The sequence below is a fragment of the Marmota monax genome, unplaced genomic scaffold (assembly GCF_021218885.2).
Source record: "Marmota monax isolate L192 unplaced genomic scaffold, Marmota_monax_Labrador192_F-V1.1 WCK01_AAM20220418_F8-fsc00012, whole genome shotgun sequence".
In the NCBI taxonomy this organism is placed as follows: Eukaryota; Metazoa; Chordata; class Mammalia; order Rodentia; family Sciuridae; genus Marmota; species Marmota monax.
In genome coordinates, this window is record NW_026695227.1 from 6,880,035 (window position 1) to 6,903,387 (window position 23,353).

The window sequence follows — 23,353 nt, forward strand, 5'->3', positions numbered from 1 at the left end:
TAAATGCTGAGATACAATGGAATAGTATAAATAGATCTTTGAGAAGAGAAAGTTCTGGCCTCAATATTTCTATTCACAGGCAGGTAATCATTCATGTAAAGATGCAACAGAAAGGCATTTTTCAGATATGAAAAAATGTTGAAATATCACCAAATTTATAGTAGTACCTGAAATGATTTAACATAAGCTTAAAAGGCATTAAAGAAAACTAATGGAATTCAAAAATATTAATGTATGCTATCTTATTTATGTAGTAATCAAAATAAGTAAAAGTCATCAATCTTACCCTCATTGTAAGTGTAAGTGGATTGCTGTCTCTTATTTTACTTGGATTAAAGTTTGATTTAGCATCTCTTAGGAAGTGGGGTTTCAAAATATATCCACAGCCACCATTGTCCAAAAATTTCCCATTTTGCAGATCCATGGGCAGACCAGGAGTTTGGAAATTCAAGGCCACTGTGAGAAAGAAGTGTTTTGACATTGTCAGGAAATTAGGGGTACAATTAAAAAGACACAGTTAAATGACTTACTGAAATCTAACCATCGGTTATTTTGCTTCAAATATTCTGAGAACAAACATCACCAGCCTAATGATTTATGATTTTTAAACTTTTTCCTCCTGCCGTGTCTGTATTAATGTATGTTGGTGGGGTGAAAAGTTTAATCTGTAAATTAAATTAGATTTGAGTAAAGAAGTCAAAATGGTACACAGTGTAGATTACACAGTAAACAAACCACATGTCAGGTAAGTTCAAGAAATATAAAAATTTTAAAAATTGGTACTTTAAATGTCAGAGGTGAAGATACCAACTATATCACAGACTTTCAGGTCAAATGGGCGCTGTTATCATGTGAGGATTAGTGAGAAACAGGATGATAATTGCTAAAATATAGAAGTAACTTAATATAGCCTAATAAGTAGCCACTGCATGCAGTAGCCCCGGCAGGGCCCAGTCTCCCACTCTCCTCAAGTCTACCAGCCTTGCCACAGCCCATAGAGGATGGGCTAAAACCAGGCACTTTCCGACTGGCTAGTGCCAATACTGCACCAGCTGTTCCGTTAGAATAAGGAGAAACTTATATGGACAAATAGCCACACTGTGCGATCCTACTCACTTTTCAAGACTATGAATATAGAATCTCTACAAAGTTTAAGTGACAGAGGTCAGTTGATCTGAAAAAGACTTGAACCTGACTTTCTGGCAAAGGAATGTGATCTTCTATGTTGTCTGCACATCTATTTCAGTTTGTTCCCTTCCTCCACCACATATGTCCCATGATAACTCCTCATGAATTTGGTTGCCATGTCACCAGCCCTCATCTAGATTTACCCTCTTCAACCTATTTAGGAATGACTTCAAATCTTGAAATCAATGCTTCATCACTTTGTGCCCCCAGTGACAAATATACATACATATATATATATATATATATATATATATATATATATATATATATATATTCATTCATATTCATATTCACAGGAAGCTGTTTTCATGTATTTTTCATTAATTCATAAAATTAATTCAACTTACTTTTGCAAACAACCCAATGTAACATACCCATTTGACAACCTATATTCCAAAACTCTTGAGGATTAAAGTTAGAAGAGTCTGCTCTTGTTGCTTTAGGATATATTCTGGTAATGAAATTCTTGGTGTGAAAAATAAACTCATAGGCTACAAGAAAAATTATTAAAACATTGTGAAAGATTTAAAATAAATAAACTACTACTTCTATGTATTATATAATTCTACAATAGTTTCAATAAAGTTGTTACATATTATTTTGGCAAATCTATTAGTAATTCAGGAAAATCAAAATGAATCCCATGCCTTTTATATAGTATAAATCATATTTGTTGATTAATAATAATTTCATTACCCAATTTATGTGCACTGATAATTCACTTGAATAAAAGAATGAATTCATTTACATTTCTTTTTTCCCAAATCCAAATTAGCTTCATTTTACTATAAGAATATATAAAATTTCCAAAATAAAATATATTTTTTTTTTAAAACAAAAGTAACATCTTTCCCCATTTCTTCTAACTTTGATTTTCACATCAGGATAGAATCACATGGTAAGTCATATGAAGCAATATGATGCTAGCTAAATTAATTTGATTGATCATTTCACGGATTCACAGGTCCTAATATAACCTCAGTTCATTCAGTTCAGCTCCCACCCCTCCACTCCATCATCTTCTCCCCAAATTCATTAAATCTCTACTGTCTTTCACTAAAAAACTCACCACCACTCAATAATGTTATTTACCCTCAATATCTTTCTTACTGAAATAATGTCTATGTACAACATTCTTGGTATTTCTATTTATTTATTTTCTATTTAAATTACTTGAGATTTAAAACTAACACATACCTTTTATCATTTAGAACTCCAGTAAATTTTCAAACATAGATTTCATGTTTTTCCAATATTTTCTTCTTCTACTAACCAGATCCTGTTCCCATAACCATTCCTGCTAGTATGATGGCCAATTGTGGGATAAGCAGTAATTGTGTATGGCCCACTATATTTGCTAATGGAACTAGGACAAAACCATTTCTTCCCTCACCCTAAAAACTACTCATTAGAAAGTATTGTCAATTTTTAAATTACAATTAATTTTTCATCAATACTTATTTTTGAAAGTTGCACTCTCCTTGAAAGTTATTTTGAAACCATTCATGTAAACATGCCTGGGTGTATCATGCTCTCTTATTTAGTTCTAAGGGATGTCTGTCCTTAGGCAAAACACATACCCTTCCAGGTCTTAATGTTTCTCATGTACAGAGTAATATATGATTAATCACTGAGGGCCCATTACATAATATGATTTTGTCACTTCTGAGATTTAACTTTAGATATTAAACATGATTTGATATTACAAATGTAGTAATTTGTAATTCAGTCCTTTATAGAAATATGGAGAAATTAAACAAAACAAGAAGAAATAAAATTACATGTAATATCATCACTCAGTTAAGAACCACTGATACAGATTGGTATATATCTTTCCATTCTTTTCTATTTATATGCTAATTTTTCAAAACTGAATAATATTGTTTATTCCCTTTTACAAACTGCCTTTCTTTATTATTAATGTGAGAATCTTTCCATTTCAATAAACTTCATCTACTACATTCTTTTAATGTTTATTATATTTGCAATAATACTAGGTATCTTTGCAGTTAAAACCTTTGCCAACTTCATTAATTAGTTACTACTGACTGTGCAAAAAAAGCTCTATACTCTCTGAAATCAGACAACAATGCTGCACTTTAAGATTCTACCTAGCACTACCCAATTCTTTCCAAAAAATTTTGCAAGTTTTAATATGATGAGATTCAAAGAATTATAACCACTTTTGCTATGCCCAGAGGTCTTGTCCTCATAAATAATACAAATTTCCAATAGTTTTGAAGGAACAGAGGCCAGTCAATAAAGCAGAACATTCAAACTCTCTTGACCATATCACACAGCAAGAAATACATTTTACATATCAACCAAACACACACATACACACACATAAGCACACGACTGTTTCATAAAACAGTGCTTATTCTTACTGCCTGAAATATTACATTGTATTCTATCTTTCCATTTCATTCTGCACTATTCTACTCTACCCTATTCTATTAACTGTAGTCCAGATCTATTATATTGATTTTTGGTTATAACCCATTGTGGTTTTTGTTTTGTTTTATTCCTTTTTGGGGGGAGGGGATATAAGGGATTGAACTCAGTGGCACTAGGCCACTGAGCCACATCCCCAGTTTTATTCTGGATTTTATTTAGAGACAGGGTCTCAATGAGTTGCTTAGCGCCTCACAGTTGCTGGGGCTGGCTTTGAACTTGCTCGCAATCCTCCTGTCTCAGCCTCCCAAGCCACTGAGATTACAGGCGTGTACCACTGTGCCTGGCTGTTTTGTTTTATTCTTTAAAAAAAAAAAAAAAAAAAGCAAACATGGGGGTGGGCTTAAAATATCCAGGATCTTTCTAATAGTTAGTTTCGAAATATGAACTAAAACATACTTCAAAATGCTGAGGCAAAAGGCTGCCCCAGTGAGGTTAACCAATAAGCATATTAGTCTGCAATACCAAACAAGTTTTCTCAAGCCAATTGCTGGTACTGATTTTCCTGCTGCAGTGTTTCTACACAAGATGGTTGGGTGCAATTCTTATAAGAAGGATTTAGTGAGTCACCTGTTAACTTAGTTGCCTATCCCTTGTGACACTTTCTATTATAATATCTAAAAAGAAGATGGTCTGTTTCCCATTCTCCTTCCCAGGATTATTTTATTTCTGGTGTAACCAAACAGAAGAACTCCTTCAGATTTAGAGTCAGAAGGCAGTTAGAAGAAGATGCAGAGACAGGTGGAACCTCTGGAGGTGTGCCATGGCCATGCACACTTCACACATCAATCCAGTAGTCCAGCCTGGGTACTTCCCTCTCCTCTTCTTAGACACAGCCTCCAAGTCTAATGAACTCTTCCTCTTCAATGCTGTTGAATTTACAAAATTCCTGTCTCCACTCTCTCTGCCCTGCCATAAGGCTTCCTCATCTCCTTTCTGCCTGCAGCCAATGTCATCAGAGGTATCTTTCAGAAATACACAGCAGATCAGGCCATTCCTGAGGCTGCAGTCTGGCTCCTGCTCACCTTTGCACCCAAGACAAAGTCTAAATGCTCAGCCTGCCTCTGCAACCTGTGACCCCCTGCTGTGTCACATAAACCACTCACCAGGGTCCCATCCACAAAAGGGTCCATGCTGGACATTTAATCAAAATTGTATGACTCAAAGAAGGTAAATAGCAGCTAAGTACTGTGGAATAAAATTTAGCATAACCTTAGGCATATGTATAACCCTATCTAAATTATGTTAAGTATGTTGAAATCTTATGAGAATATAAATATGTAAGTATCATTGATCCACCTCAACCTATATATAACTGATTTAAATACTGCATCGTTTGAATCATAAGCATTTACCTCTCGTCTTTGAAAGTTTTCGAGCTTGTGTCTCACCAATAGAATTATTTTCATTAAATTGCTGATATAGTCTTGAATATTGAAAGCTTTTGAACTTCTCAGCTTTAGTATAAATGACAAGATCAGATAAGGCCAAAGATATTCTTATCTTCCTGACCTAAAAATAAAATGTAGTAATTTCACATTTTTACACTAATCATTTGAAAATTTCCTTTTCCAATCAAGAAAATATACTTTCAAATAGATCATTTTATTCTTTTCATAAGATTATTTCCACAAAAAGTATTTGGTTTAAGTCATGTGATTATTTTTATGAATATAATATTTAATGGAAATACAGCTAGCCTAAATAAATTTAAAATTCAAATTAATATAATAAGTATTAAGGATAACAATTATTACTATTTTCTTTTTCTCAAAGATCTCAGTTTATTCTCATGAATTTTGTAAATTTAGAAGTTTTAGTCATGAGTAAGCATATTTCCAGGTTCCTCTAACATTTTGGAATAGCATTTGCTCTTTTATAGACCAGGACTTATTCCTCTATATTTCCAAGTTTGACAGGGTGTGGGGGTGGGGGTAGGAGGGGGAGGATGGGCACAGGACACAATGACACATCCCTCGATCATGCTTGATCCATGTGTTTAAATAAGGATCATGCAGGTTGGCCCTAGCTAGTAAGAGCTTTTCATCCCCCTAGAATCAGTAATTGGTTCAGAAATGTGCACATAACCAGCTCATAGCTGATGTACAAAATGAAATTTTGCCTACTGTGTTAAGGTGTTCATAGACATGCTACTGCCTTTGAACCTGAAATGAAATGATATAAAGCTGAATTTTCACAATAGTTTTGCACAAATTCAGAGAAAGTGAGACCAAAGATGGAGGAAGAAATAAAATCCTGTTGCCCTTAATTGAGACAGTATACCAAGGCACTCCTCAAAATAAAATTCCTTTCCCTGAACCTGGCATTATGTGGGCCAATTACCTAATTCTCCTTTTAGTTAACCCAGTTGGACTAGTTTCAAGCCACATGCAAACTAATATACCTTCTTTTGATACACTAATATGTATAGTTAAAACACAACATTTCATAAATACTTTCTTCTCTCTTTGTGAGGGTGGAGAAATTATGTGGTTTATCTCTATCTTTTGTACTTTGCACAGTGCCTCGTATATAAGAGCTCATAAAAACTGGTGACAATAGTGAAAAAAATTAGAAATAACATAATAAATAATTATTTTTAATTTTATTTACTTTTTGTTTATTTTTTAATTTTTTATTTTTTACAGCTGTGGTGATTGAACACAGGGCCTAATGCATGCCAATAAAGCACTCTAACCATTGAGCCACATATTGAAGAGATTACTCTTTTTAAAAATATATATATTTTTAGTTAAAGTGGACACAATATCTTTATTTTATTTATTTTTATGGGGTGCTGAGAATGGAACCCCAATGCCTCACACATGCTAGGCAAGTGCTCTACCACTGAGCCACAACCCCAGACCAAGATATAACTCTTCTCCACTGTCTATTTTTTCAAAGTAAATTTTAAATGATAGATCCCAGGTTTCATATGGAAGGAAATGATTCTTCTTTCTAGGGTCTTTTCAATTCTCCACCAATAAGAAATTAGATATTTTTCAATCACTTGTAAGAGTCTCGCAATGCATCATGTCACCTTCTTTTTCTTGAAAAGTGTTATTGGAAGTGTCTTTTTTTCCTCCATTTCCTTTTCTTGATTGAGTCTTGTCAAAAAATTATCATATGATTCTATTTCTTTCACTTCTTCTTCCTCCTCCTGCTCTTGTTCTTCTTCTTCTTCCAATTCCTCCACTTTACCATGCTTATTGAAACCATGCCTTTCATGAGTTTCCTTTAGGGTTCCTATTTTCTTATTTTTAACTAGTACTTTGAACTTCAGTGCCTGTAGAAACAGTTTTGAAAGAGAGACACAATCACACCTTTATGAGTAAGTCTGCATTGTTACAGCCAAGGCAAAGTGTTTCGTCATATTTTCATGAGAAGGAAATAAAATTTCCCTAATGTTTAATGATGCTGAGCACCTTTTTGTATGCCTGTTGGCCATTTTTAAGCCTTTTCTGGAGATACATCTACTAAGATTTTGTGGGGTTTTTTTAATGAGGATATTTATTTTTCTAGTATTGAGCTATATGTATTCATTATAAATTTTGGATAGTAACCTCTTATCTGGTATATGGTTGCAAATGTTTGCCCCCAATATTTAGGCTGCCATTTCATTTTGTTGGTTGTTTCCTTCACTGTGCAGAAGTTTTTATATGTGAAATAGTCCCATTTATTTACTTTATCTTTTATGGCCTTATGGTGTAAAATCTACCTTAGTAAGAAATGTAAGGGACCCATCTGATTGTGGCTGAGGGAACAAGCCAGTTGAAGACTGAATTGAGTTCACTAGAATTTATTAGTAAGAAAGTCTTTGGAGACCATAAGAATTCTGGAGCCGGTGGAAGAGGAAGCCAGACTGGATAGGTTGCAAGGAGATAAGAATATGAAAATCTGGGATGTGAAAGAAGGTAATCACAATCGGAAAAGAAGTGAAGTCCTGGTGGCAAAGGAAAGGTATTTTTGCAAACCAAATACTTGAATATGCTCAAAATTTGACAGAAAGAGGTCCTAGATTCAGGAAACTGAAAAGAGCAGATTTATAAAGCAGACTCTGCTCCTTAACTGTTGAGATATTGGATATGTATTGTTTATTCTCTGGACTTCTTTCCTCTTTCTTTGCTTTTTGCCCATAAAATATATCAAATACCTGGGGTATATTAATTGCCTTGAAATTGTGGACCCATGAAATAAGATATGAAATCACAATGTGGGTTTTACATATATGTCCATACATTTTCTTTACTTATATATTCTCTTTATTCACCTCCATATTCACAAGAACATTTCCTAGGCAACACAGGCAAAAATAAGTCTCTGTAAATAATCAAAACTAAACATTTTCATTTTCATTGGTCTCTAACCTCGTCTCAAAGGCCAATAAGAGAATAACATGATTTGTGGGTTTGTTCTCTTAACCTGAGCATCTTAGGCAAAATGTTACCTCTGGTGAAGGTAGTTTGTCTATATAATCGTCAAGCAGGTCAGAAAGCAGGGAATCTCCAAAAGTAGTCTGCAAAACGTCTGCCATCACTTCTTGCTGGGAAGAGGAGCAGTGGTTTTCTAAAGAGAGCACCACTGGGTACTCAGATGTCTAAAAAATTAACCAATACTATGATTATTAATCAGAACTTTTAAACAAGTTTAATACGATTAATATAAGCACTTTATTTTTACACTCACTTCTAATGTTCAGTACCCTTGCATCATAATTAAGTATTCTTTAAAGTACTTTTACATTTGAAAAGACAGAACCATTAAATCTGCATGAAAAGAAAAATTATTACATTTGCTCCAAAAGTATAGGGAAAAAAATCTAAAACATCAATCAATAGATTCTTGTTTAAATTAATTATACCATATCTATATAAAGAGATGAAACAGATCACTAGTAGAGTTACATACACTATTGTTATAAAAAGTTATCTATAATACAGTTTTTATAAAGAAAAACACATTGTCCGCTATAGTTCAGATGTTGAATGTCCCCTCATGTGCAGAGGCTTGGTCCCATTTTGGCACTGTCAGAGGTAGAGAAATCCTTAGGTGGTGGGGGCTAGTTGAGGCCTTTCAGGTACCAGGGGCATGTCCTTAAAGAGGATAGTGGGATCCATCTATTCTTTTTTCTCTTTCATGTGCTGATTGTGCTACTACATGCTTCCACAAAACTTAGAATATATGTATTTCTTTGGTTTTTTTGTACTGGGGACTGAACCCAGGGGTGCTTAACCACTCAGCAACATTCCCAGGCATTTTATTTTATTTATTTATTTTTTTAGAAACTGGGTCTCACTGAGGTACTTAGAGCCTCCCTAAATTGTTGAGTTTGGCTTTGAACTCACGGTCCTCCTGTCTCAGCCTCCCAAGCCAATGGGATTACAGGCATGTGCCACTATGCCCAGTTTATACACATATATATATATATATATATATATGTATTTCTTATAAACTACATGTGCCAATAACTAGACCCAAGGTTATTTCTTAGCAATAACTACAAGTATATTTAATTTTTTCTCTTTCCCAAATATCAAGGGTGACTATCTTGAGTGGGAAGTCCAAACTTCAAAGATTGCCAAACTGAGTCACTATGTTCAACTGAGAAGTCTCATTGGGACTTTGCTATTCAAAGCCTTTTTAAAATCTCAAAACTTGTTCTTTTTTTTCATAAATTTTATTTGCATATTTTAGGTACACAGTGAGTTGAGAGATATATACAGATAGTAAAAGGGTTACTATGGTGAAACAAATTAGAATATCCATCATCTCACATTGTTACCCAATTTTTTGTTTGTTTGTTTTTGTGACAAGAGCAGTTAAAATCTATTCATTAGCATGAATCCCAATAACAGTGTTTTTCTTCCTGTAGTCCTCACAGGATACAATATGTGTCTAGACTTGTTCATCCTACATATCTATGACTCTGTATCCTCTGACCTACATTTTATTATTCCATCCCCAATTCCATCCCTGGTAACCATGCTGCTTTTTTTCTCTATCTCTGTATAGCTGAATTTTTTAAGATTCTCCAAATCAGTGTATTATCTTTCTTTCAGTTTCTGACTTATTGCACTTAACATAATGTCCTGCAGGTCCATCCACATTGTGGTAAATGGAAAGATCCCATTCTTTTTCAGGGATAAATAATATCCTATTGCAAATACATGCCAGTTCCTTCACCTGTTCTGACCAACACTTATGTTGTTCTGTATCTTGGCCACTGTGAATAATACTGCAAATAACATGGGGGGTGGGCTGCTTTATGAGGTGGTGATTTCATTTCCTTTTGGAACACTCCCAGAACAGGGATTTCTGGGTTATATGCTACTTCTATTTTTCATTTCTTTAGAAATATCCATATAGTTTTCCATGGTAGATGCACCAATCTGCACCAACAGTATATAGGAATTCCCCTTATATCCTCATCAATATTTGTTACCCTTTGACTTTTTGATAAAAGCCATTCTAACATGTGTGAAGAAATGTCCCATTGTTGTTGTTACTTGCATTTCCCTGATGATTAATGATGCTGAGCACCTTTTCGTATGCATGTTGGCCATTTTTATGCCTTATCTGGAGATACGTCTACTCAGGGGTTTTGCTTGGTTTTGAATAGGGCTATTTATTTTTCCAGTATTGAGTTATATGAATTTTTATAATTTTGGATATTAACCACTTATTTGATATATGGTTTTTGCAAGTGTGTCCCCCAATCTGTAAGCTGCCATTTTATTTTGTTAGTTGTTTCCTTCACTGTACAGAAGTTTTTAAATTTGATATAGTCCTATTTATTTACTGTTTCTTTTATGGCCTCAGCTTTTGGTGTAATACCCCAAAAGGTTACTGTCAAGGCCAACATCCAGGATTTTTTCCTTTTTTCTCTTTAAATATTTTGTTCTCTTTGGGTATAGTTTCTAATCTTATATTTAGGTCTCTGATCACTTTAAGTTGATTTTGGTGTATGCTGTAAAATAAAGGTCCAGTTTCATTCTTTTGCATGTGGAACTCTTCTCTTCCCAGACTGTTTAATTATTAAAGAGAGTACCCTTCCTTCATTTTGTCCTCTTGGTGCCCTTGTCAAAAACTAGTTGACTCTGTGTGTTTGGATTTATTTCTGTGCCCCTTGTTCCATTCTACTAGTCTATATGTCTGTTTTTTATGCCAGAGCCATACTGTTTTAATTATTATATTTTGTAATGTAATTTTAAGTGAGGAAGTGCTATACCTCCATCTTTTTTCTTTCTCAGAATTGCTTTTGCTGCTTATGGTCTTCTCAAGTTCCAAAAAAATAAATTAGTATTTTTTTCTGTTTTGGAGGAAAAGGCCATAGGATTTTGATAGGAGTTGCACTGAATCTACATATTGCTTTGAGTAACAAGTATGTTAGCCATATTAATTCTTCCAATCAACATGAAATATCTTTTCATTTGTGTCTTCCTCAATTTCTTCCATCAGTATTTTGTAGTTTTGAGTGTACAGATATTTCACTTCCTTGTTGAATTTATTCCTAGTTATTTTTATGCTACCATAAATGGAATTTTTAAATTTCTTTTTCAGTTAAGGTCATTATTTGTGTATAAAAATGTTGATGATTTTTGTATATTTATTTTGTATCATGTAAATTTATTGAACGTACTTATTAGCTGTAACAGTTGTTTTTTTTTTTTGGTGGAATACTGTCATCTGCAAATAGAGGTAATGTTACTTCTTCCATTCCACTTTTGATTTTTTTTTCCTTTTTCTACTTGTCTAATTGCTCATCTCTTATTCTTTAGAGTCTTAGAAGTTATAGGCTTTCCATCCTTACAAGGTATTTGAATTTTAAAATGGTTTTTGTCTCCTTTTATTTCTTCTGTTACTCACACTGAATTAAATGAGGAATATATCATGCAAATATTTTGGAAGAGTATTTCCTATATAGGGAATAGCTAGTGCAGAGGCTTTGAGATGTGTCTGAAAAAGACTAAGGAGTGAATAAGGATTACAGTAGCAGGAGAGTTGAGAAGGGTTATGGAAAACCAGTCATGCAGGGCCTTGTGAGTCATGGTATGGATTTTAGCTTTTATTTTATTTTTTACAGTTAAATAGCAGATTCTTTTTCTTACTTTCTTTTTTTATTTGCGCATTTCAATCACACAAATAGTGAGATTCATTATGCCATATTTTTATATGTACATAGAATACTTTGTTCAACTTGAGAAGGGAGATGATATGATCGGACTTGCTACAAAGTCTGACTAAATGTGTTGAGATGAAACACAAAAGGAAGAAGAGGAGCCAAAATATAAGAGGCTATTATGGTAGTCCAAGTGATGGGTGCTGGTGGTTTATCAAGACAATGACAGTTAGTTACTATGAAAAGGAGTCAAGTTCAGAATATATTTTGAAAGTACAGCCATGAAGAAACTGATTGAGGGGTCTGAAAGGAATCCGGGAGAGCTAAACTTGACAACAATGATTTGGGCTTGAGCATTTGAAAGGTGCCATCAACTGAGATGAGGAAGGTAATGGGAAGAGCAGGACTCAGACATAGAGAAACATCAGAGCTCAATTTTTAAATATGGTTAGTTCAATAAGCCCATTCAAAATCCAAAAGGAAATGACACATAAGTAGTTGGATATTTTAGTGTTAGTTGGCAAGGTTGGAGAAGAGGTATGAATTTAGGGAGGACAGGAAAGGGGAGGTCCTAGGGACTGAAACTGACCAAATTGTTATGTGCATGTACAAATATGTCACAATGAATTCTACTAATATGTATAATTATAATGAAAAAAAGTAAATTTAAATAAAAAGCTAATTTACAAAAAGAAAAAAATTAGAAATTATCAGAAATTGGATAGTTAAGACAATGCAATACTATCAATGTTTTTATAGCAACAGAGAAATTATTTGATATTTATATCTTAAGAATATTTATTTTATGCCCTTTTAGGATAATATGTAGCAATTGACATAAGTTTGTGATTTTAAGTTTATGTTTACAGATTATGTAATTCATTGCAGAGTTAGGAAACTTTTTGTTTATTAAATTTATAAGTTTAATTTTTTAGGTATACACTGTTTAAGTTCTAAGAAGATATTGTTAAATCTCTTTGACTGCACTACAATTATACTACAATTGAAGTTCTTAAAAAAATCAAGCATATTGTTTACAAAATAATTTAAAATGTGTGAAGGTATATAATTAGGCAAGGTTTATAAATGGGACCAAGTATTATTCAAAACTCCTTAAAATAGAGATGGCTAAATCTGCCCAATTTATAAATCAGGACATGAAAGGTGAATTTAGTTCCATAAAGAACTAGATCTTTGCCGTAGCAGTGGTGCATACCTGTAAACCCAGCAGCTTTGGAGTCTGAGGCAGGAGGATAGTGAGTTCAATGTCAGCCTCAGCAAAGGCAAGGTGCTAAGCAAATCAGTGAGACCCTGTCTCTAAATAAAATACAAAAAAAGGCCAGGGACGTGGCTCTGTGGTCTAGTACCCCTGTGTTCAATCTCCAGTATTCCTCCCCACCAAAAAAATTAAAAATAAAAAGGGCTGGGCGTGTGGGTCAGTGGTTAAGCACCCTGGGTTGAATCTCTGGTTAAAAAAAAAAAAAAACTAGATCTTTAAATCTGTAACTTTAATAAATTGAATAATAAATTTAAAATCTGAAAGAAACTTATGAACATTCTTCACTATTGCCATTGTAGTCATACATAATTTCACTAATTGTGATAATACATTGTTGACACGTTTTTGCCTTGAAAATAAAAGAGTTAAATATTGGTAAAATGTTTGCTATTATCTGGATCAGTATTTCTCAAACTTTTTTGGCCATAACCCATAGTGAAAATATACTTTATACCTTAACAAATACACATACACACATACTTCCACAAACACAGGATTAAACAAAAAGTTCTATAAAACGACATGTACCTTACAGCCTGTTTCATTTTGATAAATCTGTCTTTATACATTACATGGATTTTTATTGCCTATTAATTGATCATAAACCACAATTTAAAATATCACCTCTCTAAAGTAAGGCCAAGCATTACGTAAGGATTTTGAAACAAGTTGATTCTGTTGAAATAACCATAATTTAGCAAAGATATGCACATACCATGAATGCATACTTGTGTATCGACTGGACAACAGTTTTAAACAGAAGCTTGCTAGTTAGTGTGTAACCGTGGTACACAACGGGCTCATTCTGTGATCCGTCCCAGCAGTCAATTTCCAGACAACGGCATCCTTTCACCAGGGCACTAGTGAGACATAAGCAAGACACAGCGTCATTCCTGGACCCTTAGCAATGTGTAGGGAAGTGGGTGGGTGCATATAGTGTCAACATATTCAAAAGACTTTTCATTATTTCACAGTAAATGCACAAATTAATGCCCAATACAGGTGAATTTTGAGTCACTAGAAATTTACATCCTGAAGGAAGAACACACTACCTGTGTGCTCCAACTTGGTAACTGCTCTTTTCTAATCAACTGATTTGGTTTTGCTCTCCATTCAAGGATTAGTTTACTATAAGAAAAAAGATACCTGCCTCCGTAGTTGTAGGTACCAAACACCCCTGCTCCCAACCCAAACAATTTTGCTTATGGTGATATTTACTGTTAGATGTAATATCATTGACATGCAATAATGTTCATATTCATCCCTGAATGTTATGCTATATTAATAAGGTTTATTTGATTCACTCTTCATATCAGGTTTTGGGGAAGGGAATACAAGAGTGGAAAGAGAAGGGAAAAAGAGAGACACATCATGGCAATACTTTCCCCCTGGATAGAATGTTGGCTGGAGAGAGTCAAAAATGGAGAGCTTGACAGCTCAGTAAACAAACTGCATGTTCTTACCATTTTATGTAAGGCCATCTCCAATTCTAATCCAAGTAAGAGCTGGAAAAAAATTTTAAATGTATGTAAAGGAAACCTGAATACCTGCTGATCTACGTCAATTTGACTCATGATTTCACTGGGAGGAAACTTTGAACTGACAGCCTCAGAATATGCCAAGTTCACATCTCTATCCAAAGTCAGGAAATTTATATTTCTACATCTTCTAATGTCTTAAACTGGATTTCATTTTTCCACCTCTCAAATAAATCTCAGTTTCTTGACCTGGATATAAATTCTGTCTTAGGTTTATAAGTCTAGGTTTGAATGAATTTTCAGTATTCTTCCTTGTAAGAGGAACATGACAAAATGCTGTACCACACACACTTTTATTTACACTGTGTCTGTTGGAGCTGATTGCATTCAGATTTTCCCCCCACTTATTAATAATGAATATACACAAATAGGTCTCAAAGTCTTAACTGCCAACAGACAGCAGGTCATTGTGTGCTATTTTGAAATAGGTTTGTTTGTTTGTTTCCAGCATTCACCAATATTTATTAATTTATTTTTTAAATGGTCTCAGTGATTTCTGAAATAGGAATAAATATATATATAGCAATAAAATGAATAAAATGAACTTTTGATCTGGGCACACACACACACATGGTTGCCTTGAACTTTTCTCTTGTGTTTTGTGGGCACAGCCCAATGTGGGGCAACTTGCCAACCATGGTGCCAGCACCACCAACACAGTGAAATGATTAGTGCTGTGAACTCAGAATCCTGAAATCTCTACCTATTCTTAATGCTCTAGTTCCACAAGAGCAGGCTCACAATAACTGTTTGACCTGGGGTTGACTATTAATATTTATTGTGCTTATATTAGAAAAGAATGTGAACCCTAGAATGTTAGGAAGAGAAGTAGAAGACAGACAAAAGTGGCTGTCTAAAATACAGTCTTGGAAAAGATAGACCTGAATCAAGTGAGGGCTGACTTGAAGCACTAGGATCTTAGAACGGATGCTCATCTATTAGAGAAGAGGTTAAAGCAGTTCCCTTGCCACACACAAGAACTATTTTCCCATGGAAACCCAGGTGAACATCTATTTTCCAAGGGGCATTTTAAATCAACCCACAGTCTATAGTCCTCTCATTCTCAGTTGGATGCTTTTGTCTCCCAGGAGATGCTTGGAAATGTCTACAAACCAGGGATGAAGGGGAGGTTTGAAGGTGGAGAAAGTCCAGGGATGTTGCTGAACATCCTACAATGTACAGAGTAACCCCCTTACAACAAAGAATCAACTGATTCAAAAAGTAAGGAGTCTGAGAAACCCTGCTCTAAGTCATGATAACCTGGAGAAGGGTGGTCTGAGCACCAAGTGCTTATATAAAACAGTAATTTTTCCAAACAGAAGCACAGAGCACCAAAGGACCTAGGAGAAAATGTAACTTGAAGATCTAGCGCTTCTTTAGGGATCATATTTAGTCCCTTTCTAGGGAGATGACTCAAACAGTACTTAGGTAGGAGTGCAGCTGAGAAAAGAGAAAGCAATTATGACACTAAGACAATGTGCTAAATTCAGGGGTAGGGGGAAGAGACCTTCTGTTCCCTTGGGAATAATATAGATGAAAGAATCCAAGGAGGCAGGGCGTTGGAGAAAAGAATTGGTGAATCTTATCTTTTTTGGAGCTTTCACCCACATAAAATATAAAATTAAATGATTAATGAACTCTTTCTGAGGTTTTGGGGGTTCTTTCTTTTTTAAAAGCACAGTTGTACTCAGGCATGGGGCCGTGCTCTATAATGTGTAACTTCTGAGCTTTGCTATCCACTTGCCTTTGGGTTGTAGGAATGAAGCTAGAACACTTTTACAAGAATCATCTGATTCATTAGTATTTCCACAGGCAAGTAAGGTGGTCCCCTAATTTGGGGCATAAGTCCTAGATTGGGCTATTTTTGCAGAGTTCTAAATGTGCACATTTCTTGGTATGTAGATTTATTCGTGCACGATTTAGACTTTTAAATTGAAAAAGAAGCAATGTTTATTTGTAAAGTTTCTTAATTTCCATGAAAGGATGCTTGCTTCGCCCTCCTTTTGGCTGATTATCAAAGTAAATTGTCTTGCCCTTTTCATCAATATAGAGTATCGGTCCTCTGGGATGTTGCCAGAGAACAATCTTTAGCTCTCTACCAGCAGGATAATCTCCAGTCTGTAATCATAGCTACTCAGGAGGCTGAGGCAGGTGGATCCTAAATTCAAGGCCAGACTGCGTAGCTTAATGAGACCCTGTTGCAAAATAAAAAATGAAAAAGGCTCTAGCTCTGTGGTAGAGCACCTCATACAGCAAAGAGCTGGTTTCTCAAGCTTCATGATTTCAGTCCACAGTATCCTTGTACACTTGACTATTGGGCCCAAAATCTTGATTTCCTCTCTCTCCCTCCTGCCTCCCTTCACCTCACCTAGTCAGCCTTGTTGGCTTTACCTTTTCCAAACATCTCACATTCAGCCACTTACCATTGTCTCAGGTGCTGCCTCCTGAGTTCACCATCTACATATCATTGTCACCTGGACTGTCACAGACCTTCCCAAATCACCTTCAACCTCCCCTCCTGCCCCATCAGTCCTTCCTCCACGTGTCAAACCATGACACTATCTTAAGGGAAATCCCACTCCAGTGGCTTCCCACTGAAGCTTAAATAAAACCCATTCTCCTTTCCATGGTCAGGACAGCCTTCATAACCTGAACCTGTCCTCCTACTAAACTCATCTCCCTTCATTCACCATTTACTTGTTTCCAGCCACATGTGCTGTCTTCCTCTCTTTTGAACATGTCAAGCCCTTTTCATTTCTTCTGTTTCACATGACCTTCCTCTCAGATCTTTCCATGACTCCCTCTATCATCATGAAAGTTAATTGAGGAACCCTTCCTAACCACTTCATCTAAAGTCAGACCCTCTAACCCATGCTGCTTTCTATCATGTTGCCCTCATTCCTTTTCTCCATGACTCAACTGGGTCCCGAAGATATCTATTTATCTAATTTTTATCTGTCTATTCCTACATATTCATACACAGATGAGTGTAGAATCTTTGAAAATTTTTTCCACTACTCTATCTGTGTGCACAGACTAAATTGAAGTCCAGCATTAGCAGTAGGATACACTGTAGGATGTAAAATTGGAGATGCAGTATGGATTACTTTTAATCTATGTAAATTATTTGACATATAAATCTACAAGAACCAGTGTCTATGAATGCCAAGTAACACAATTTACTGTACTATGTGTTATCTTTTTTACAGCATTGTGACCTGAAGTCTGGGAATTAATGTTAATGACCTCTGTTAAAATCTAGTATGTTCGGACTAGTCAAGTATGATAAGAAGTCATGTACTCATATAAGAAGTATCCAAATTGTTCAGGACACTTTAGAAGTACCATAACCATGGAGAAGAGGTCAGGCAAGATTAGAAGGAAAGTATAGGATACTAATATATACAATAAATTATGTTGCCACTTTATCCAAAGGTTGGATCATCAAGATTCATATAAATAAACCTTGCATTGACTGCTTTTTACTCTGCACTCTTGCCAACTGAGATAGATACTACCAGGAGCTTCTAGGTGTTTTGAATATAACAGATTTAAAAATCAAAATAAATACCTTACATATCCCCAAAGGTCACTTGGTCCCACTAATTGATCAGATACCAAATATGTGTTATGTGAACTTGAAATAAAGTAATCCTTTAATGAATGACTCATATCTTGATAAACTTTTGTACACTCCTGCTTAAATAGTAGACACTCAGATGAACTCATGAATCTTGTAAAACCTTCAAATGACATCTGTCGTGCTTTCTTAACTATAAAAAATAAGCAAAAAGATTGTAGAAATACTATTAGTAACATAAAACATTACATCTCACTTATAAATTTATCCAATAGAGTATCTTTTTAAAATATTAATTTGGGGGGTTGGGGATATAGCTCAGTTGGTAGAGTACTTGCCTTGCATGCACAAGGCCTGGGTTCAATCCCCAGCACCACAAAAAAGAAAAAAGAAAAAATATATTTTTTTTTCTTTTTTCTTTTTTGTGGTGCTGGGGATTGAATATATATATTATTTTATTATCTCAGGGTTTTTTTACATTTTATAAATAAACACAAGTACATCTATCATAGATCAGTGAGCATCTACAAGCTACATATGTAGGTAACAAGCACCCAGGTCAAAGGACAGAACATTACAACACCCCAGAAACCTGCCTCCAACTCCCCTCCCAGTGAGCACCTCCACTCAAATGAATCTACTGTTCTAGATTCTAGAACATATACTAGTTTGTTCTGGATTTTATACTTTATATGAATGGACTCATACAGTGTGTGTTTTATGCCAGGTTTTTTTTTGTTCTACACTATGTTTTTAAAATTTATTGCTTTAATTTCAAATAGTTATACAAGGCTCATTTCTAATACTGCATAGAATTCCATTGTGTAAGTATGCTACAGTGTATTTACCTATAATCTTGATGAACCTTTAGACAATTTCCCATTTGGGGTTACACAAATAGTACTACTATAAACAATGAGAACAAGAATTTTGGTGCAAATATGTATTCATTTCTGTTTCATGCATGCCTAAGAATGGAATCACTGGCTGTTACATATGATCATCTACAGAAAATTATCTCTGAACATTTTTTATTCAATATACTATGTACCAAAATTATCTATTTAAGCAGAACATGGGCTCTGGAACCAGAAAATATGGTTTCAAATCCATACTTGTTTATAACCTTGAACTTGTTAACTTCTCTGTATCTATGCAATGGGGATAATTAGAGAACTTATCTCTATGTATTAGCTCTATAAATGTCCGTTGTTATTGCTGCCATTCATGGTTCAGTTTGGCACAAAAGGAAAGCTGAAATGAATTTAAGACTAGAGTGTGATCCTTGGCAAAGAATTTTATTCCTAGGAATTTATCCTGTAAGTGTAGAGACTCAAAGATCAATGTGCAAGCATGCTCACATAAGCATTATTTATAAAAGCAAAATAAATAGAAGAAAACAAATTAAAGATCAAAATATGGTACAATTGTAAATAGCCATTAAAAATAATGTGTCATAAAAATATACAGTGACAAAAGTAAATATTTATGACATCATAAAAGTGAAAAGGCCAGCTTCCAAAATGCTATTACCATTTTGTTTTTTAAAAACGAAAAACCCAAAACTAGATAAAAATACATTAAAATTTTATAGGTATGCAAACCCTCTATTTCAAAGCCATGAAAATTTAGGAATGTGTGAGCATACAGAACAAATGTATCGTGTTTTGTAACAGTGATGATTTGCATTAATTTATTATTTTTCCCTGTGCAATCAGCATTCATTGGCCTATAGCCCTTTTCAACTGTGGAACAAGTAAGTAAATATCTTTTATAACAGAATAGAAGACAAACTCATTTTTTGTCCTAAAAAATCCTCACATAGAAATGAGAATTATTCTCATAGATTTTTTTACAAACTTCATTCTGTGTACATCACATACCAACAGGGCATGGTATTGAGAAGCTTGGCAGCATTTGGAACCATAAGATCATAATTCAAGTTGGCTTTAATAAGAGTAAAGTGATCAATAATCATGTAAATAAAATGCAAGGTGCTGGATGTGTATGAAAGTGCCTAACATAGTCTAAAGCTCAAAAGATAAAATATTATGTTGGGGTCAAAATGCAAACACAATCCAAGGTGTCACTGCCACTATCCCAATATCTGTTTGTATCTTTTAATTTCCCACCTGAAGGTAAGGCTGCCAAGGTAATTTTTGTTTTGTAGTACTCACCAGCTCAATGCTACTGAAAGTGCCCATCTGAAAACTGGCTGGTTCTAGGGGGCAACCACATAAAGAACTTGAGCCAGAATATAAGTCAATTCACTACTTCTTTAAAGAAAGTCTTTCTAAGATGAAAAAGAAAAAGAAAGAGGAGAAGAAGGAGATGGAGTAGGGGAAGGGGAAGGAAAGAAAGAAGAAGAGGGGGAAGGAAGAGGGGGAATGGAGAGGGGAGGAGGACAGGGACATGGTGCAGAAGGAGAGGAAGAGAAGGTCATCATCAGTTCAACTTCTTGGGTATGCTTAGCACTACTGTTGCTGACCATCCTGATGCAAGCTCTTTATCTTGTAGCAAACCTGCAGAAGTTTAATAATGCTCGGGCCAAACTGCTACTAGCACTGCTCTCAGTCACATTACTACTAACGCTTCCAACCAAAATCTCTGTGTGATGTTGTCATGAAACCAAAATCTTAATTTTGGCCTACAAGACCCTACATGATCTGATCTCTGCCTATCCCTGCAAACTCACCTCCCTGTCATTTCCCAAGCTCTGACTACACTGCCCTTTTCCTGTTCCTGGAATTCTCCAACTCACATCCAATGCTTTTCTCCCCTTCCCCTTACTGCCCACTCCCCCCCCCCATCCCCTGACCTCAGACACAACATGTCTCCCATTTGGCCATATGACTTGTTCTTTCTTGTCATTTAAGTCTCAGCCTGAACATCATACCTCAGCAAGGTTCTCCTAAACACGCAATCTGAAGTAGACCTCCCAGATCACCTATTCTCTATCACCTTCTCTGTTTTATTTTCTTCATAGCACTTAGCACTTTTTTAAATGACTTTTATATGCTTAAGTATTTATTTCAGTCTCCCTCCAAACTTCATCAGGAATATAAAACTAGTTGCCTTCTTCTCCACTGTATCCCCAGCCTCTAGTCTAGAACCACACTTACTTGCCACAAATAACTATTTGAATAAATTATAAATGAATGATTGAATGAAGAAACAAGTTTGGTCTTCATAGAATCCATATTACCCTGTGTTAAACATTGGTAGTCTAAATCAACTTTCAAAGGAAGAACTTGAACTTTAATATCTTCCCTATTAAGAGAATATTTTAAGCTGTATTGTCAGTTAACTTTTGTAGAGCATTACCATTATGCTCCAACAATACTTATTGTACAATTATGTAAAGATTTTATTATATTATTTCTCTATTATTTGGTTTAAGATGGTCATAAATGAAACAATTTGAAGTGTCTTACCTATTGAAAGATGAAACAGATATCACAAATTATGACAACTCGTTAGCTTAAATGATCATTTAATTTAAACCAAATGACTATGTATTCAAAACAAAGGAAAATCTGGTGTACTACTGCACAGGATAACTATAGACAGCAATAATTGTCTGTACATTTCAATAAGCAGAAGAAAGGATTTTGAAAGTTTTCACCATAAAGAAATGATACATGTTTGGATGGATAGATCTGTCCAACCTGATTTAAACATCACTCAGTGTTTACAGGCACCAGACATTACATGGTAATATGTACAACTTTTAAATTTTACATATCAGTTAAAAACACATTTAAATTTTTTAAAGAAGAAAAAGCAATCTTTTAAAAATATGTATGAAATGTTGCTGAGGTTTAGATCTTAAATGGCCTTCAAAGCTCCACATGTAAAGGCTTAGTCCCCTGCTTGGCACTATTGGGAGATGCTAGGAACTAAAGATGGAGGCAAGTGGGAAGGCATGGAAGTGTGCCCATTAAAGACCCCCAACTCCTCCTTTTCCTTTCTCTCTTTCACTTCCCAGTCAGCATGAGGCAGGTAAAGTCCTCCCTGAGGGTCTCCCTCCACAATGACTGCCTCGCTACCGGCACAAAACAACAAGGCCAATCAGCCATGGACTGGAGGCTCCAAAACTGTGAGCCAAAATAAACCTTTTCTTTTATGAACTGATTATTTCAGGTATTTGTTAAAGTAACAGAAAACAAGCTGACACAGTTGTAAACAGTTATGTTTATTTAAAAAAACAGAAAGAAAGAAAAACTGGTGATTTCATAATATTTTTCCTTTCTAGATTTGTATTCATTGACCTTAAATTTTATGTACATTTCTATAATGCACAAAATGGAAGAATATCTATAACTTGATGTTTTGTCTTATAGATGAGATTTATAGGAGTACGAGTAACAGAATCTTCATCTCACTTTCATGTCTAAATTCATCTCTGAATACTTTAGAGATAAATAGAAACAGAAAGGAAAGGAGCTAGACAAAAAAGTAGGAAAGAAAGTCATAGCTACATATTATAGCTTTCTAAAAGGTACATATACATGCTATAATATATTTTTTGCATATTCTGGAAAATAAAGTTGACCCATTCAAATATTTGAATTTAATCATCATCATTCACAAAAATACTTTACATATAAGTAAATATAAGTATTCTGATAAAACTTTGAAATACAGACATACCTTCTTCGATGGGCTCATATTTCTGAATGATGTCAGAAGCATCAGCTTTATTAGCCTTATTTCTGGATTGTTCTTGTGCTAGAAATTTAGTCAGGTTATTTTCGAAAAGAATTTTCCGGTTTTCAGAATATGCATTGAAAATTTCAGCAATTTCTTCTCTGTGTGCAAAAGTCCGATAAATTGCTCTAAATTCTTCTATGGTGATTCTTCCTTGTTTCAGTCTATCATTGTCCTACTAAAAAAAATGACTGGTGGGCTCACAATGTATCAAAAATACATACAAAATAAATGTTAGAATATTAATGTAATATACATAGCAATTTAAACTTTAAAGATGAGGAAAATTAACACTGGGTTCTTATTGAAGATAAAATACATAAAACTACATGAAGTGATACCCAAATCAGGGAAAGGTTAGTGGATCATAACTTCTCAGAACCCAGTGGCCACAGTGGAGGTATGGGGGAAGACAGCAATTACAGGTTGTCTTACGTATTTCATTTTGGTATTCCACTCTATTTCAGTACCTTCTTAAAACCATA

General features: G+C 34.7%; 1 protein-coding gene across 1 annotated transcript in view; it reads right to left on the reverse strand.

The window, feature by feature from the left end:
- Plcz1 (phospholipase C zeta 1) overlaps positions 1-23,353 on the reverse strand; it is a gene marked incomplete at its 5' end in the record, with an annotated part of 45,961 nt that overhangs the window by 10,387 nt on the left and 12,221 nt on the right. Inside the window, 8 exons of the mRNA XM_046435862.1 lie at positions 287-456; positions 1,563-1,679; positions 4,998-5,154; positions 6,683-6,928; positions 8,090-8,239; positions 13,756-13,900; positions 18,150-18,351; positions 22,812-23,043. Of these exons, the coding sequence (XP_046291818.1) occupies positions 287-456; positions 1,563-1,679; positions 4,998-5,154; positions 6,683-6,928; positions 8,090-8,239; positions 13,756-13,900; positions 18,150-18,351; positions 22,812-23,043 (1,419 nt within the window). The remainder of the gene's footprint in view (positions 1-286; positions 457-1,562; positions 1,680-4,997; positions 5,155-6,682; positions 6,929-8,089; positions 8,240-13,755; positions 13,901-18,149; positions 18,352-22,811; positions 23,044-23,353) is intronic.